This window comes from Gymnodraco acuticeps, unplaced genomic scaffold (assembly GCF_902827175.1).
Source record: "Gymnodraco acuticeps unplaced genomic scaffold, fGymAcu1.1, whole genome shotgun sequence".
In the NCBI taxonomy this organism is placed as follows: domain Eukaryota; kingdom Metazoa; phylum Chordata; class Actinopteri; order Perciformes; family Bathydraconidae; genus Gymnodraco; species Gymnodraco acuticeps.
The window spans coordinates 206419-221594 of NW_022990700.1; the positions used below are offsets into that span (position 1 = coordinate 206419).

General features: G+C 44.0%; 1 protein-coding gene across 3 annotated transcripts in view; it reads right to left on the reverse strand.

Moving 5' to 3' along the window:
- Positions 1-15176, reverse strand: part of ndst1a (N-deacetylase/N-sulfotransferase (heparan glucosaminyl) 1a) — a 40508-nt gene that overhangs the window by 7545 nt on the left and 17787 nt on the right. Inside the window, exons 2-7 of one of the 3 annotated variants that reach the window (XM_034231140.1) lie at positions 13234-13375; positions 6681-7698; positions 4303-4785; positions 3464-3551; positions 2930-3084; positions 961-1146 (exon numbers count right to left, since the gene is read on the reverse strand). In XM_034231140.1, coding sequence (XP_034087031.1) covers positions 961-1146; positions 2930-3084; positions 3464-3551; positions 4303-4785; positions 6681-7226 — 1458 coding nt within the window. In that variant the 5' untranslated portion in view covers positions 7227-7698; positions 13234-13375. Of the gene's footprint in view, positions 1-960; positions 1147-2929; positions 3085-3463; positions 3552-4302; positions 4786-6680; positions 7699-13233; positions 13376-15176 lie in introns of those variants that run through there. The other 2 variants (XM_034231139.1, XM_034231138.1) reach the window with 2 other exon arrangements.

The following is a 15176-nucleotide window of genomic DNA, read 5'->3' on the forward strand; positions in this document are numbered from 1 at the left end:
ACATTGTTTGCTCTCAATAACATTCATATTATGCAGCTCATCTAGCCAAAGCAAACCTCTTATTCACTGTGAGTCTATATGGAAATTCATGGAAATGCGTTTACAGTTTGGAGTGTCTGGGGAAGTGAATATCAATCATCAGTAAGCAGTGGGGACTGTCCATTCAGACGGCGTTATCTGAAGGACGCGAGTAAAGCTCCGAGACCACACAGGCTGACTGAATGCCAACACTACAAAGAAACTGGACTGAGGCTGCAGGCTTTCCTATCAGCGCTGAAGGTCAAACCAGGAAAGAATAGATAACATTTTTCTTCTTCTTCTTTGAAACCTCTTGAATGTAATCTCTTCGACTTTAATTCGGCACTCATAACTTATTTTATTCAGCACCGGCTAGCGCTGTGAGGTTGAATAGAGTGCAGTTTTTTAGGAGTGTTGACATTTCAGTGATTGGTTGTGTGCAGACACTTGCTATGCTGTTGCCAAAGATGTCCATCTTCGTTATGGCGCTGAAGCCTGCGGGGCAGCGCTGCTCCGACAGGTGTCTCATGCAACACCGGCTCACTTCACTACACTATCATCTCATAGCAAGACTAATGAGACGATTGCCGTTCTCAGGACTTCTGTTGCCTCAGTGATATGCGCCGTAAATGAAAATAAGACTCTGCTCGGTATCTTAGGGGACGAGACTTAAGAAAGCAGAGGCGGAGAGGAAAGTTGGATGATGGACAAATGCAGGAAGGAGAGTAGCTGCTGGCGAGAATAAGCACAAAAGAACTGGAGGAGGTGGAGAGATAATGAATGAAGGAAGGATAGCATATGTAGATGGAGAAAGAGAACCCTGAAAGAGATTATTAGCTCAAGGTAATGGATGTTGAGAAGTCAAGTGGAGGGAAAGCATCGGCCAGAGGTAACGAGATAATGAGGTCTTATGGATGCGGTGTGTATGAAAAGTGTTCTTACGCTAATGCCGCTGTGCATGAAACCTCTGCGGAAGCGGGCGGGCTTCAGGTGGGGGTATTCCTCCGTGCTGGTCACCTTAATGCCCCACACCTTCTTCCAGGCGTCGTACAGCTGCAAATGAACAGGGTAGACGCCAGAGTGGTGGGGCGCCACCGCATAACCCATGTTGGTGGGGATCCCATGCTCCTGGAAGAGGGAAATACATGAGAGTTAGGAGTCGGAGAGAAGAGCAAATTCTAAAAAAAAAAATTCTACCTGTAATGTTCCCAAGATACTAAGGCTCGAACGGATTCTTCATACAAATTAAAACCACATTTTTTAAACGTTTTATAGTCAACATGTTTTTTTAACATTCATTCATTATCACAATGTTGTAGTTTAGTTTGTAAAGGCCACTCCCCCGCTGGGTTCAGATTGTCTACATAAACATGAGGTATTCAGGAAAATTATGCTTCTTTGCAATGCAGCCCAAATTCATTATATAGTTTACTTTTAGCTCTCTTTAATTCACATATATAGACATTTGTATTCATTGGGATAAACCCCTTGAGATGCACCATCTCGTTTTCAAGGGGGTCCTGACAATAGCAACAACTTACAGACATACATAAACAAAAAGACAAAATGCAAAACATGACACACAAGACAAACCACATACAGTCTGTTAAGTACAACTCAAGCAATGCATACAATCATTACAATTTGAGAGACAGTCGAGCAAATCAGTTTCATCAATATCAGTTTCATTAATAACAAGTGCAGACCAGTTGAAAGTGAGATGATAATGTTTAAACATACCCATCAGACTAGGGCTGCTCAATTAAATCGTATTTTAATCGCGATTACGATTATGGCTTGCAACGATTACGAAAACAACGTAATCGAAATAAAACGATTATTTTTTTATTATTATTATTACTTTTTTAAAAATTATTATTACTTGTTTTTTTTTCAGTTGAATTATGCTTAAAGTTCAGGGTAATCAACTGTTAAAAACATACTGTTCAAATGTAAATGGATAATCGTTTTTAATAATCGTGATATCAATTATTGACCCAGTGGAGTGAGTGGAATATGTTGAATATGTTTTACCAAAATGTTGGCTATATGTTAAGGAGTTTTCAGGTTGTGACAGTGCACTGCAACATGTTTGTTGATCTTGTTTATTGGTATTTATTATTTATTTAAATGTAGACATGAATGTATAATTTATTTTATATTGGTTTTTCAGTTGAATACCTTGAACGTATAATTCAACAGTTAAAAAGTTCAAATTATTATTTGTATTTGTTTTAAAGTACAATAAATGGATGTTTTCAAAGTCAATGAATAATCGCATTTAATAATCGCAATTACGATTATTGACCCAAATAATCGAGATTATGATTTTTGCCATAATCGAGCAGCCCTACATCAGACCTTATTAAGTTACCTCCTACTGCTGATGCCTAACGTTTCATGTGTTTAAAAGGTGAAATGGGATGGAAAAAAAGAACAATGTAAATGTTCTTCCTTTCACTGTCAGCATATATTTGTTATGTTTTCACGGGAGTAAGTGAACATGAAGGAGCCTTCACAGAGAGCTGTGAGATTTAGGGCAGACACATCTCCAGTCTGACTGAGCCAGCTAACAAACCCCACTGTGTCCTCCTGTCTTCTGGACATGTGTGCAGCATGAAATCTAATGGCAGTTGCAAATATAATTTTGACTGGGATTTTTAAAAAAACATGACTTTTTATGGCTGCACTGCTAACAGTAACACTAGTTGTTCTTTCACAAAGTGTTGTCTTAAACCACACTTGCGGTTACTTCAATAACCCAAGGTATTCAACCTGGATTTAAATCTTAAGATTACAACCGTAGAAAATAATTAACACCTTGCCTATTTGAACACAGAGGACATGATAAGCAAGGATAACTCAGTGCTCACCCAGAGCTGTGATCTGACCTTTGACCCTTGTGACTCACCATGGCAAATTTCTTGTTGAGCAACATCTGCTCAGCCAAAACGGACTGGTTGTGGAAAAGATGGGGCTGCATGTGACTCCACATGTGAGGAAACCACCAGAACTCCTTCACGTAGGAAAGCAGCAGGTCGTCTCCCAGGTCCTCCTCATCAGACCCTGATCATAAAAGAGAGGGTGGAAAGAAGGGAGAGGAGGGAGGTTAACAGAAGAGCAAGGGGTGAGGGGTTAAAAGGAAATGGAAAAAGAGATAAAAATGGACATGGACAAAGAAGAGGAGGAGGTGAAGTGGGGTCAGGGAGGAAATGAAAGCGTGAGGGGCAAGAGAAGAAGTTCAAATATTAAATTGAAGCACAGAAGCATGTAAGGGGAATAACGGCACCAAAATAAAGTTAGGGCATGAAGGAAAGAAGAGAAGTAGAGAAAATGGAATAATGTGAATCGAAACAGACATTTTATCTTTTTACATTTAGAGTATGATCTTATCTCGGCTTGATTTAACAGCAGCAAAGGTTTTTCTTCACAGGCAGCATCTTACCAGCGTGAAAGAATTTCCCTGAGTAGCCCAGATTGAAGGTGAAGTTGGGCACATGGGTGCGCAGCTCCCTTTGAGTCTCTAGCAGGGCCTGAAACGGTGGGAGGAAAGAAGCGCGAGTCAAACCACGTTGTGCTCATACTGGTGCACGAATGCATTAATGAGGATTCGTGAACACCGAAGCGCGAGTGTGCCCACATACATATTTCATTCTGCAAGTTTCTTTCGGTAAACATCTAACAACATCCAACAACATCCACTCCCTCTCCTCACTACTCTCCTCCATTCTGTTTGATATTTATCCTTCCTCTGATTCGGGTGTTTGTTTCATTTGATCTCCATGCTGGATGAAATTCCCAGCACACACCCTCTCTCACACTCACAGATTTCTCCGGTCTTGTCATCGTGTGATTCGTTCCTAAAAGCTCGCTGTTGCGCTGCCAGTGAGGAGTCTTGATGCGAGTTACATATTTTCGTCTTACACTCTCTGCCTCCACATGTGATCAGGCTGTTCTGCTCTGAGGGGACACAAGCAAGGAGCTTTTCAACATTCTTTGTATGTCCCTGGGCCCCCTGAAATATTCATTGCTGTGGAGCTTCTGTGACAGTGTGAGCAGTGGGGCCTGTCAGCTTTGAGCGGCCTACTGGGACGGATGCATTGAAAAGGAGAAGAGGAGCGAGGAGACGAGGTTTCTGTTTGACTGGCAGAGGGTGGCACAGGCTATGTGTGAGGAAATCTTATATTTGAGCAAAGAGCTGTTTAAAAAACACTGGTTTATGAATACATTAGTGGGTTCAGTTACAATTCTGATAAAGTTTTCAACACTCATGCAGCAACTCACCTTCACATCAGGCACCTTCATGCGTGTGCCCTCTTTGCCCACAAAGATGTCGTCTATATCCACCAGGACGTAGCGCTCCAGGGACAACGAGAGCCTCTTCCCCGTCAGAAAGGCCACAGCGTCCACGAACACCAGCTTGTGCAACCAGAAGACCAAGTTGTTGCCGAACAGGACCCTCTGGATGCCGTCATGGAGCCCCAGGTCCTGCACCACAGACGGGAGCAGAGCAGCGTTCTGCCCCATTGATGCCACGCTCTCAGCTGATTGGGTCTTGGCCAGCAACACAGGCTCGTATGTCGAGTGGTTGGACTGGAAAACAGTCCAGTCATCCCCGGGGAGGGGACCTGGCAGGGGCTGCCCGGATCGAGTGATGAAGAGCAGGGGGGACTTGGGGTTGACAGTGCAGTCCTTCAGACCCAAGTTGGAGTGAAGGAAGAGGGGGAAGCCTTTCAGCTGTGCACTGAGCAGACTGTTTTCATTGGCCTGATCAACGGAGAGACAAGAGAGAGAAACAGATGCATCATACACCACAGTGATGAAGACAGAAATGTATTGGATATAATTCCCAAATTTCTCCAATCATGTGTGAAATAAGGAATGTCAGGCCTATTGGAACGTGAAGGCATCAAGCAGCTTCTACCTGCTACGCTCAATCTGCTGTGCCCAGAGATTGCAGTTAGAATGAATAACCTCCTGCTGTGTCCTCTAACATTCAAAGATTTAGAGTTCAGCGATTATTCATAGAAATGTCTCCTCCATAATGCGCCTTTCTCAGATACTCTCACATCTCTACAGCCACAGATACTTAAGTCTGGCTTCCTCTTAATATCTTACCTCAAATGTCACCAGAATGCACGTGTGGGCGTCAGAAAGAGGATCATAAAGTTGACATGCATTGTGTGGTGTCAACATCTACACAGATTGGATTTGGAGGCAGATAGAAATATGTGAATATTTAAAAAGATATGAGTGTTTTGATGACACTGGGTTTCTTTCATCTACATTTTTGGCCCCACTGACCTCATTGCTGTATGTGTTCATATTACAATTGTGAAATCAACCAATTGAATTATTTATTTTTTCCTTTGCTTTTCTTCTGACCTTAATTAAACCCAATATGAAGATACATTTGGAGTGCTGGCCTTTCTTTCCAGAAACTGGGCTTGGAAAAAATGATGTTTAAAGCATTTTATCTAGCAAATGTTTCATGTTTGTTATGTTTTATCGCCCATCTTTATTTAACTAAATATACCTTTTGTTTGCCAAAAACAGCACAGTCCGCAATTCACAGAGAAAGACATTTACAGAATGTAATCCTTAACAAAGATGTTACGTATGCTAAGTGTCCCTCTTATTAACAAACTGCTGTTAAAAAACAAACAATAACAGAAATACAGCTCAATTAGTATTATACAAGTGTGGATAAAGGGCTATCTGTATTTTTGCATAGATTAATCTGTTTCTATATGTATGTTTTATTATTGAAAGAGAGTACTTGTTGATAGTGGACTTCTGCAGCATGTCATCAGTCAAAATTATGTTTATAAGCAAGTCTAGGAAAATTAGGAAAGGTGCTGTACCAAGATAATAATTATTGTAAGTGTGGTTTTTGAGTAGTTAAAGAGGGCAAAACACACAGTAAGAGTTAATGTAAAAACTTCACATAAACAAATATTTTTGATATCAATTCTTGTTCTAAAATTTGGTTTAAACGAATTGCGACCCAATATATGTAAGATAAGATAGATCTTGCATTTTGGTAATGCAACACAAATCACTACATATGTTTGTAAAAACCTAAAATCGGGCCTACAGTCATCTCTTGGGTTAATATAGCAGAGCAGCGCTGTGTTTCCAGGTCATTGGGATGCACCCCCTCGCTCTACTTCTCCTCTCCCAATAGCGGGTAAATCCCACCAGGCTCTCATTCCTAACCTTCACCTACACCGCCTTACATATCTCTATCTATATTCTTTCCATGGCTCAGAGATGGTGATTAAAACTATAAGACCTGAAAATAGGCCTCAGGCAAACAGTCTCAGCTAGAGAGAGAGGAGAGACAGAGTGAGAGAGATACAGAGGAAGAACGAGGTACAGAGAAAGCAGGCTTTAGAGAAACTAAAACAAAGAAGAAAAAACAAGAGACTTGGCAAGAAGAGTAAAGTAGACCAGATAGCAGAATAAAGGAAAACAAGAAATAGATAGAACATCAGAAAGAGTGATATGGACCAGGCAGGTCTTTCCAACCGTGTGAATTCAATCTCCTTAGAGACGCTAGAGCCAGATGGACAGGGCAGAAGGTGTCAGTGAGAGGAGGGAGGGGGAGGGGGAGGGGGGAGGGGGGAGGGGGGAGGGACGGAGTGTGGTGTTGTCCTAACCTTGAAGAAGCCAATGATGCCCACTCCATATTCCACGCAGTACTTGTCCAGCAGCTCTCGGTTCCAGGCGTCCAAGTTAACATACTTGAGAATGTTCTCATAAATCACCAGAGTGAAACGCCCCCTCTCTTTGTCCGTCAGTGTGGGCATGTCCCCTTTACCGGGGGAGATTTCAGTCCGGTACCTGAAGCGGCCAGACTCCAAGATGGCCACAATCTCCTGACCCAGTTGAGAATACTGGCTTTCCACAAACACCAGAACCACAGGATCTGTCCTGGCCCCTCCAGGATCCGCCCCCGGACCCCCCGGGACGCCCCGCAGAGGAAGTAGGCGCGACGGAGTGACCCTGGGGTCGTCGGAGTCGGCGGAGGCTCCCTCTGCCCCCGACACGCCCCCTCCCGACGGCTCCAACTCCCGCTTGACGCCATAGAGGAAGTAGGCAGAGATGAAGACACTGACGGTGCAGAAGAGGAAGAGGAGGAGGAGGGAGGTCTGCAGAGGGAGGAGACGGACCAGCCGACGGAGGCGTGTCACGCATCCCAGCATCGTCTCACGCCACACCACTCCGCCCCACCAGCCCAGCAACACAGGGACAGTCTATCTCGGTGAGGGTAGAAAACAGCGAGCAGGGGTACCTCACAACAAACTCAGTCTTTCTATTGAGTTAAACACAAACGGCGTCAAGGGAGCAGCTGCAGCAGCTACTGGAGAAAGAAATGAGACCGTCTCACTTTGGCTCTCCCTCATATTGCAGCGCTGCTTATGTCACCATGGCAGAGAAATAGGGGGCCTTGGACCGCTGGTACACACTTGCGCCTTAGAGGGAAGGCTGGCTGGCCGAATCACTGGTGGAGAAAGATGATGGAAGACTCCATCACCTGTCCATCATGTGAACTTGCCAACCATGTCCTGGTGAGATTTCCCTCCGCTCTTTTGATTGGAGAATGATCTCTTGAGAAAAGCAATGTCATGCAGGTCATCTCAGCAGCAGCATTCCCTCAGGATCGAATCTCATCACCTAAAAAAGAAACAACAAAAAGAAGAAAATTATGTCAAAATCTTAAAGCACAGTTCTATAGAACAAACGACATATTGCTTTCTGTTGTTGTGTGGGTTTAGCTGTGTGTGGGAGATGTGTGTATACTGCCAGTGCCAACGCTCTAAAAGTTCACTTCCAAAGTAGTCCCTGCATTCACCTACACACAGTTAAAGCTGCCAATTTCCCCCCACACACACACTCATAACCCCTGTGTGCGCAAACAAAAACACACAAAAAAAACATTTGCTCGCGCAGCCTCCACACAATCGATAGGCAGAATGTGAGTGACAACAAAGCCTGAGGGCGAGCCAATTCCTGATTCAGTCCGATAGGAATGTGCAACTGCATACAGGTGAAGCCATCACCCGCGGGGACACTCGCCTTCTATTTCCCTCAAATCCTCAACGGTATCAAGCCGAGAATGGAGAGCAGGAGAAAAGCAAGCATTCGGTAGGGAAGCAATCCAAGAGCAGAGGAGTGGGTGACGGTGACAGAGAGACCTAGCAACAGTAAGATCCTTCACTCCGGGAGAAAACCCCTTATCACACTCAATATACACCCCTACCCACTCTGCAGACCTATCATAATACTCCAGCCTTTTAGTCAATCTCCATCAAGTCGAGTGAGGAAAGTACAAGATGCAGCATGGAAATGGTGTGAGCTTACAAATACATCATTTCTGCATTTAGGGACTTGTGGAGAAAAGAGACAGAGCTTCATTACCTTTGCATGGTAATGTTCTGTCCATTAAGCCAGAGAGCTACCGAGGTGCACACATTAAACCTTTTATAAAACCCTAGATACCACATTAGAGTAGAGTCACAACCCTCTCAACCCAAAGACATTAAACTGTGACCACCAAACCCATCAAGACTCAACCGAAAACAAATCAGACATAAAATAGATTTGATAATGCCATCAAAGGGTTTGTTAGTAACACTATAAACTGAGGTTTGATTAAAAGGCGGCTAACATTAAAAATACAAAAGTGGCCATACTGTGCTCAGTGCAGTGAATCCTATGAGCTGCAACCATCCATCTGATAGATTTACAATCAATAAATTATTGATTTTTCATGACCTCATTGGAGATAAAGCTCAGATCATTTCATACACTCCCTATAGATATTCCTTTGATTGAATACTTTATCATTCATATAAACAGAGTACTACTAAATTCAGCCCATATAGTGTCCCTTAGATGTAATCAAGGTCAGCATTCTCTCGTGTAGCTCTGCCCCCTCCAGCCTTCCAGCTAAGCTTATCAGGACGCCTTTCGATGTCCCTGCAAGAGCTGAGGAAGAAATCACACTTCCATTTCTCTGAGTCGTGTCCAAGTTTCTTCTTTGCAGGGAAGCAGAGTCTAATGTAAAGAGAGGCCGTGAAAAAACAGTGGGCGTTCAGAGAATGTATCGCAGCGAAGCAGACAAAAAACAACAGCCCTGGTCTCTTGAAGATCCCCCCGGTACCTTGTTTGTTTGTCTTTTAAAGGGTATCGGGGTTCGTGTCATGGCATATCAAAGTATGATTAGCCACAGGAAGCGACTGCTGCTAGAAACAGTGAAGCAGAAGAGAAGCCAGGGGAGACAACACCCGACAACAGTTCTGCAAATACAATACAAAAATAATAATTTAAACTTTCTCATTAAAATAATTCCTATCAAAAATAAATTGGCCTCTATATACCTCAATATTATTAAAATGTTTCCAAGCTACCTGTTCAACTAGACCAAAAACACAATTGAATTAAAAAGGTGCATTGTGGATTTTTCCTACAATCAAACAATATTTGTGTTTACTTGAAAAAACACTTTTTGATTGTGATTCTGAGCCTACATTTTTAACTTGCTATCGGTCACCTTTTCCATCTCCTTCACTGGTGCATTGCTGCATTTCTTGGCGCACTACCGTCACATGTACATCATTGGAACGGTGTAAAAAATAGCAAAAATAACTTTATCAAAAAATGCAATCATTTCAAACAAATCCAGCTCCACTCTTTAGAAAGAAGGTCATCTTAAAGTCATTTTCTGTTAATGATTCATCTGAATGGATGTTATCTCGGTCTGAAGGGCGACAATGAGCTCTGCCCTGACTCTAAGGACACTGTTGACAAGGCTTAGGAGCAGATTGAATGCCGACACAACACAAACAGCGCAGAGGCACAGAAAACCTCACTTCTTGCCCAATTCGCAGCAGTGATGACCGCCTCCCAATGTTGACCTTCAGACTGAGCCACAGAGAGCTACAACCAAAGGAAGGAAGGCAGAGGGAGAGTGTGAAAGCCTGAGAGGGGGAGTCAGAGACGACGCAAACAGAGGGAAAGCTCAAGGCCTGGAGTGTGAAGCTACAGCTTTGAGATTGGGTCAGCTAAATAGAGAATACATTAGACTATAATGGCGATGAGGATATAGCACTGACCAAACAGAATAATGGTTAATGGATCTTAAATGTCTGCACGGCACGCCCATATCACCTAATGTGTCTTCTACTTCCTGTGCTATGTATACCTTAGAAGAAGCCAAGAAGATACAACCGCAAACATCACCGTACTCCTTCCGCCAAAATAATTGATGAAAAGTGTAGAGGAGGAAGAAAAGAGAACATGAATATTTCATGTTTAGCTGATGAGGTTAACCAGCAGACATATCTCTAAGGTAAAGAGCAGCCGAAAGGTGCGTAGAGACCAGAGTGTGTCAGTCTGCCACAGAGAGTCAGATGGCATATGGAGACTAATGCGTACCTGATAGCCAACCTTTTTTATTCTCAAAAGATAGAAAGAACAGAGGCTGAGTATGAGCTCTGTAATTCTGCACAACGTGAACTAAAAGTTTCCCTAAATGGAGATGGTAGAAAGACCAATAACAGAAGAAAAAAGAACAGCAAAGTGAAAGGAGGACATGAGTGTAAAAGGGAGACAAAATCAGATTAAAGGACAAGATGATCGACAACCAAACCTTGAGAAAAGAAAACTGATTGGTGGGGAAGAAAGGAGCAGGAAACTCACCCCTAAGGCAACCATAAATCTTGAGGCTTTGAAAACATCAATTAAAACAGTCCCCTCGTTATTTTATAGCAGCTGAAAGATGGTGACAGAAGGAAGTGGCGGCATAAACAATAGCAGGTGACGGCAGAGACAAATGCTTTTCCTCGGGGTGGGTGGTCACTAAAACCTGCTCCCTCTACATCATTGGAAGCAGGCCAGAACCATACGGCTAGATTAATGAGAGACGACGAGGAACAGGGCAGCAGAGCCTCAGCTGGAACAACTCCCTGGATAAACAACGCTAAGGTTGGCCATATGCAGCCTCACACGTCCTGTCCACTCTTCCCCCCCCGCCCTCCTCCTCCCCCTCCCTGACACTGCTGTTGCACTTCTTTTAAAGTGTGTATAGGACCAAGTGTCCCAGGGCTTGTGAAGAGTGTTAGTACATTAACACTGTCGGCCAGGGTCGGACTAGCCGTGGGTGATCCCTTCGACAAATACACTTTTAAGAGGAGAGCTGGACCCTCAGAGCCCCTCAGGACATAACAGTATCCCCTTCTCCCCCCCCCCCCCGCCCGCTGCCCCCTGTCTCCGACCCCTCGCCACTGACTGACAGAAATAAACGATGACCCTCTGTGTTCAATCACCACAGGCCTTGGCAACCGCACGCTCTCCATGGAAACGGCGGAGTTACGTTGTGTTCAGAGGCATGGAAACTGTGCAGAAGGAAATAGAGGCAGGGCGGTAATCCATGGGACACTCGTCAACAGGCTACTGTGGTTGTCACTTTTCTGCCTTTGTCTGGGCATAAAAGTACATGTACCACAGCGGCTCGATCAGAGTGGGGACACACCCGAGAGACTCATTAAGAGAATCTAAATTGTCCCTCTACAAAGCATGCGTGTTTTGTTCGTCTTCTATTCCTGAGCAAATATTAGTGAGCTTTTGTGCAAACACTCAGGCTTCACAAAGCACAAAAACAACTTTGATCTGGCTGATTGTACATGGGTCAAGGTTAAGAATTGGTCAAAAAGACGCCAATGTAATCCCCAATCGGTAATCCTGTTAATCTCGACACTGCAAACGGCACCAAATGTGCTTTTGCCAGCTCTGTTACTGTGTGAGATGCCTTGAAGGGATTAAGAAAAGAGACACAATAGAGTGATGAAGGCGGGGATTGAACATTGTATTGAGAGTGATCAAAATTCAATGTTATCTTTACTGCTCGCTATGTCGGAAAAAGGGTGCATGAGTTACTCAGCCGTAATAAACAGCTACAAGACCACTGTGCAGAATTCTGCACCACAAGCAGCGAGAAGCAAACCTAAAGCGAATTTCTGTATTTGCATTCAGTCTCCTACCCTTTCTGGCGAGAGATTAAACTTCAAAAAGCACAGTTTTTCATATTTCTTTTGAAGCACATCTAAAGCAACAAACAAGCACCCATGAGGAGCAGGGACTCGCCTTCTTAAAGAGGTTACATCTTGAAAGCCACAGTCACAGGTTTTTCTTCCTTTCCTTAAGCCAGCCTTGGCATTCATCAATATAGAATCAATCAATCTGAAATTTGAATTTAATTTATGCATTCATTGTGGTGACTGCGATTAAAGGCTTAGACCATGAAATAGTGTGGAGCGCGTCACCGTATTTTCACTCCAGCTTGAGCCTCCCACCCTACAGCCAGCCTGAATGCACAAGCAGGCAGCTTCATTTTAGTTGCAAACATTAACACCGACACTTCCCTCTCCCTCTGTCTCATCAATTCATTTCATGCCACTGCGTGAAGGACAGAGGACTCGGGAGGGAAATGTAGTTTTGCCTTCTAATTCCCCAGAAAGTGACTTTCAGACCATTTCCTGTACCAAACCATGCGGCTGAATTATCACATCATTTTTCAGCGCCTCAATTTACTGTCCCCAAGACTGAGGCAATTTCACAGAAGAAAAATGCCTTTTCTCAATTTGCCCGTGCCCCTCGAATTGCATCTCAAGGCCCTACTTGAAGACCTCGGTCCCAGCACTGTCGTAATTGAAATGATTGCAATGTTATTCGTTGACACAGTAATGGGACGAAGAGGCAAAGACTCATCTTTAAATCCAGGCAAGGGAGTGCAATCTTTTCCTAAGAGCAATTATGAACAGAATGGGGACGACAGCTTAAAGTGTGTTCAATGACAATAAGGGTGAATTTGGGCATTTCTGTACCACTGCTGTTCTGTATATATACAGCACAAGATAAAGGTCTCAGACTTCCATTACATGAGATCATGTCAGATCACATCAACACAGATATCATCCGCTATGAAGATAACCTGAGCAGGCACAGGCATAATGGCGTGATTACACATTCATATTATGTGGGGAAGATTAGGCCCATGATGAATAAAACCACAGGGCAGAGAATAAAATATACATGGCACTCTCAGAGTCTTTTTCATCTTAGAAAAGGCTCCCAAACCTCCAGTTCCTTTAGATCTGGGATCTCAAGCAGGAGGGATCTGAGAGCGGCAGGAAGTGTAAAATGGATTACCTCACTGTGTGAAAAGCAGTATGGATGAGCTGTGGGAGCCAAGGGACAATTGTGGCAGGGTGGAGATGAAGCGAGGTAGGGTCATTAGGGAACGGTAGAGCAGAGATGTGAAATGGAGACTTTCCTCAGCGGATATACTCCTCTGGGTGGTGGGGTAGAGTGGAGAGAGCAGAACACCTTCATCAATAGCCTCGATCACAAAAAACAAAAAGCACAGCTTACTCGTGTATAAACACACACCCCCACTGCTCCTGCTGATAACCACTGGCAGCTCACTACCACAGTATATCTATTTATAGACACTCTGTGCCCCATTTACAGGCATTGGGACACTGGATCTGTACAATAAAAAACAGTGGGGGCCATGGAAGACATCATTTGTATACTGCAGACCTTTATTAGTCACTTTTAGGCAGCGACGGCACAGAGAAAAGACAAAGACACGTATAGAAAATACTGTGCTGAAACTCCATTAGGACGGACTTTTGAACCGTTATTATTTATAAACGCCGACAGACCCAAACACACGAGTTGTCATGTCTAAATTAACTGCCATCCAAGTCGTGAGACTACACTGCAGACAGATTAATCAGAGAAAGAGAAATAATTGACCCCACTTTGAAAGCTCTGCACATGATTTCAACTTTGAGTGGCATTATAAAACATTACCCAGCGCCCGCATGAGAGGATCTCCTATGGTGTGTGCAATTGAAATGCATAATAATTTCCTTTTTTTGATGGTTCGACATCATGCATATGGATGTCCAGCAGGCTTGAAATTAAAGCGGTGGCATGTTTATGTGTGGAAATTATAGGAAGTACCTGAAGCGATGAATAACCCCCACGCTTATTTTATTTCATAACAATAAAAAAGGTAAATTCCAAGTAAAGTGGGATCCATCTAAGTCTATTGGATTTGTGAGAGGAGAAATAGGCTTGTAGGGTCTGGGACAGCCAGCGCATGCACAGGGAGGAGGTGGCTGAGGCAGGAAGGGGTTGGTCATTTATCATTTTTGTCAGTCCTAGTAGAAGAGGGAGGTGGGGCACGGGGGCTTTCATATAAATTGAGTGTAGGTGGAATCAATGTGGCGTTGTTGGCGAGAGGAGGGGGGGCGAGGGAGCCAGATCAATGCTGGTGGGAGTGACTGTTTGTTCCCATTGTTTATCTACTGTCATCTCAGGACGCTGCTGAAGGACAGGGGAGCATGGCGGGCAGCACAACATCTCCATCGGGACTTAGGATTGGTAATTGGTCTCTCCTTATACAGACAATGAACTCGGAGGTGAACGTCATACTGCGAGTGAACGTGGGAGTTGGGGGGTTGTGAGTGGAAGGGGGCAAGAACAGATAACCGTGGTTTCATGGTGCAGTGTCTGCTGATCAAATCAACTTCCTATTGAGCAGAGAAAACCCTATCCTGAGCGACACAGATTCTCTGACGAAAGCACAACAGTTTTATTAAGACCTTAATACCTGCTGGGGAACAGCAATAACAGATTTGCTGACCTGACTTGAACCAGAGATGCTATCGAACAACAACGCTCGCAGATGAATAAAAGAAAAACTATCAAACTAATAATAAACCCCCAGGCATGCTGTGACACGGCCAGTGGCACACACATAAACAATATAACCATCTTATCTACTCAATCATTGTTTCAGAGACTGAGGGGAAACGAGCATGTATCTCACAGTGTAATAGGGATAAGAACAATACCTGCTCATGAAATGATGATGAGCTAGATTCGAGGCCGCCCAGTGAATCTCAGGTATTATCATTCCCAGGGGAGCACTACCGCTCCCTTCCTCTTTCCTCCCCTCTCCCCCCTTTCCACACCTCCCTCTTCCATCTTCTCTTCTTTCATGTCCAGATAAGAAACGGCCCGCACTGATCTGACTGTGATTCGCGCAGCAGAAATGCGTTCCCATGGGAATATCACGG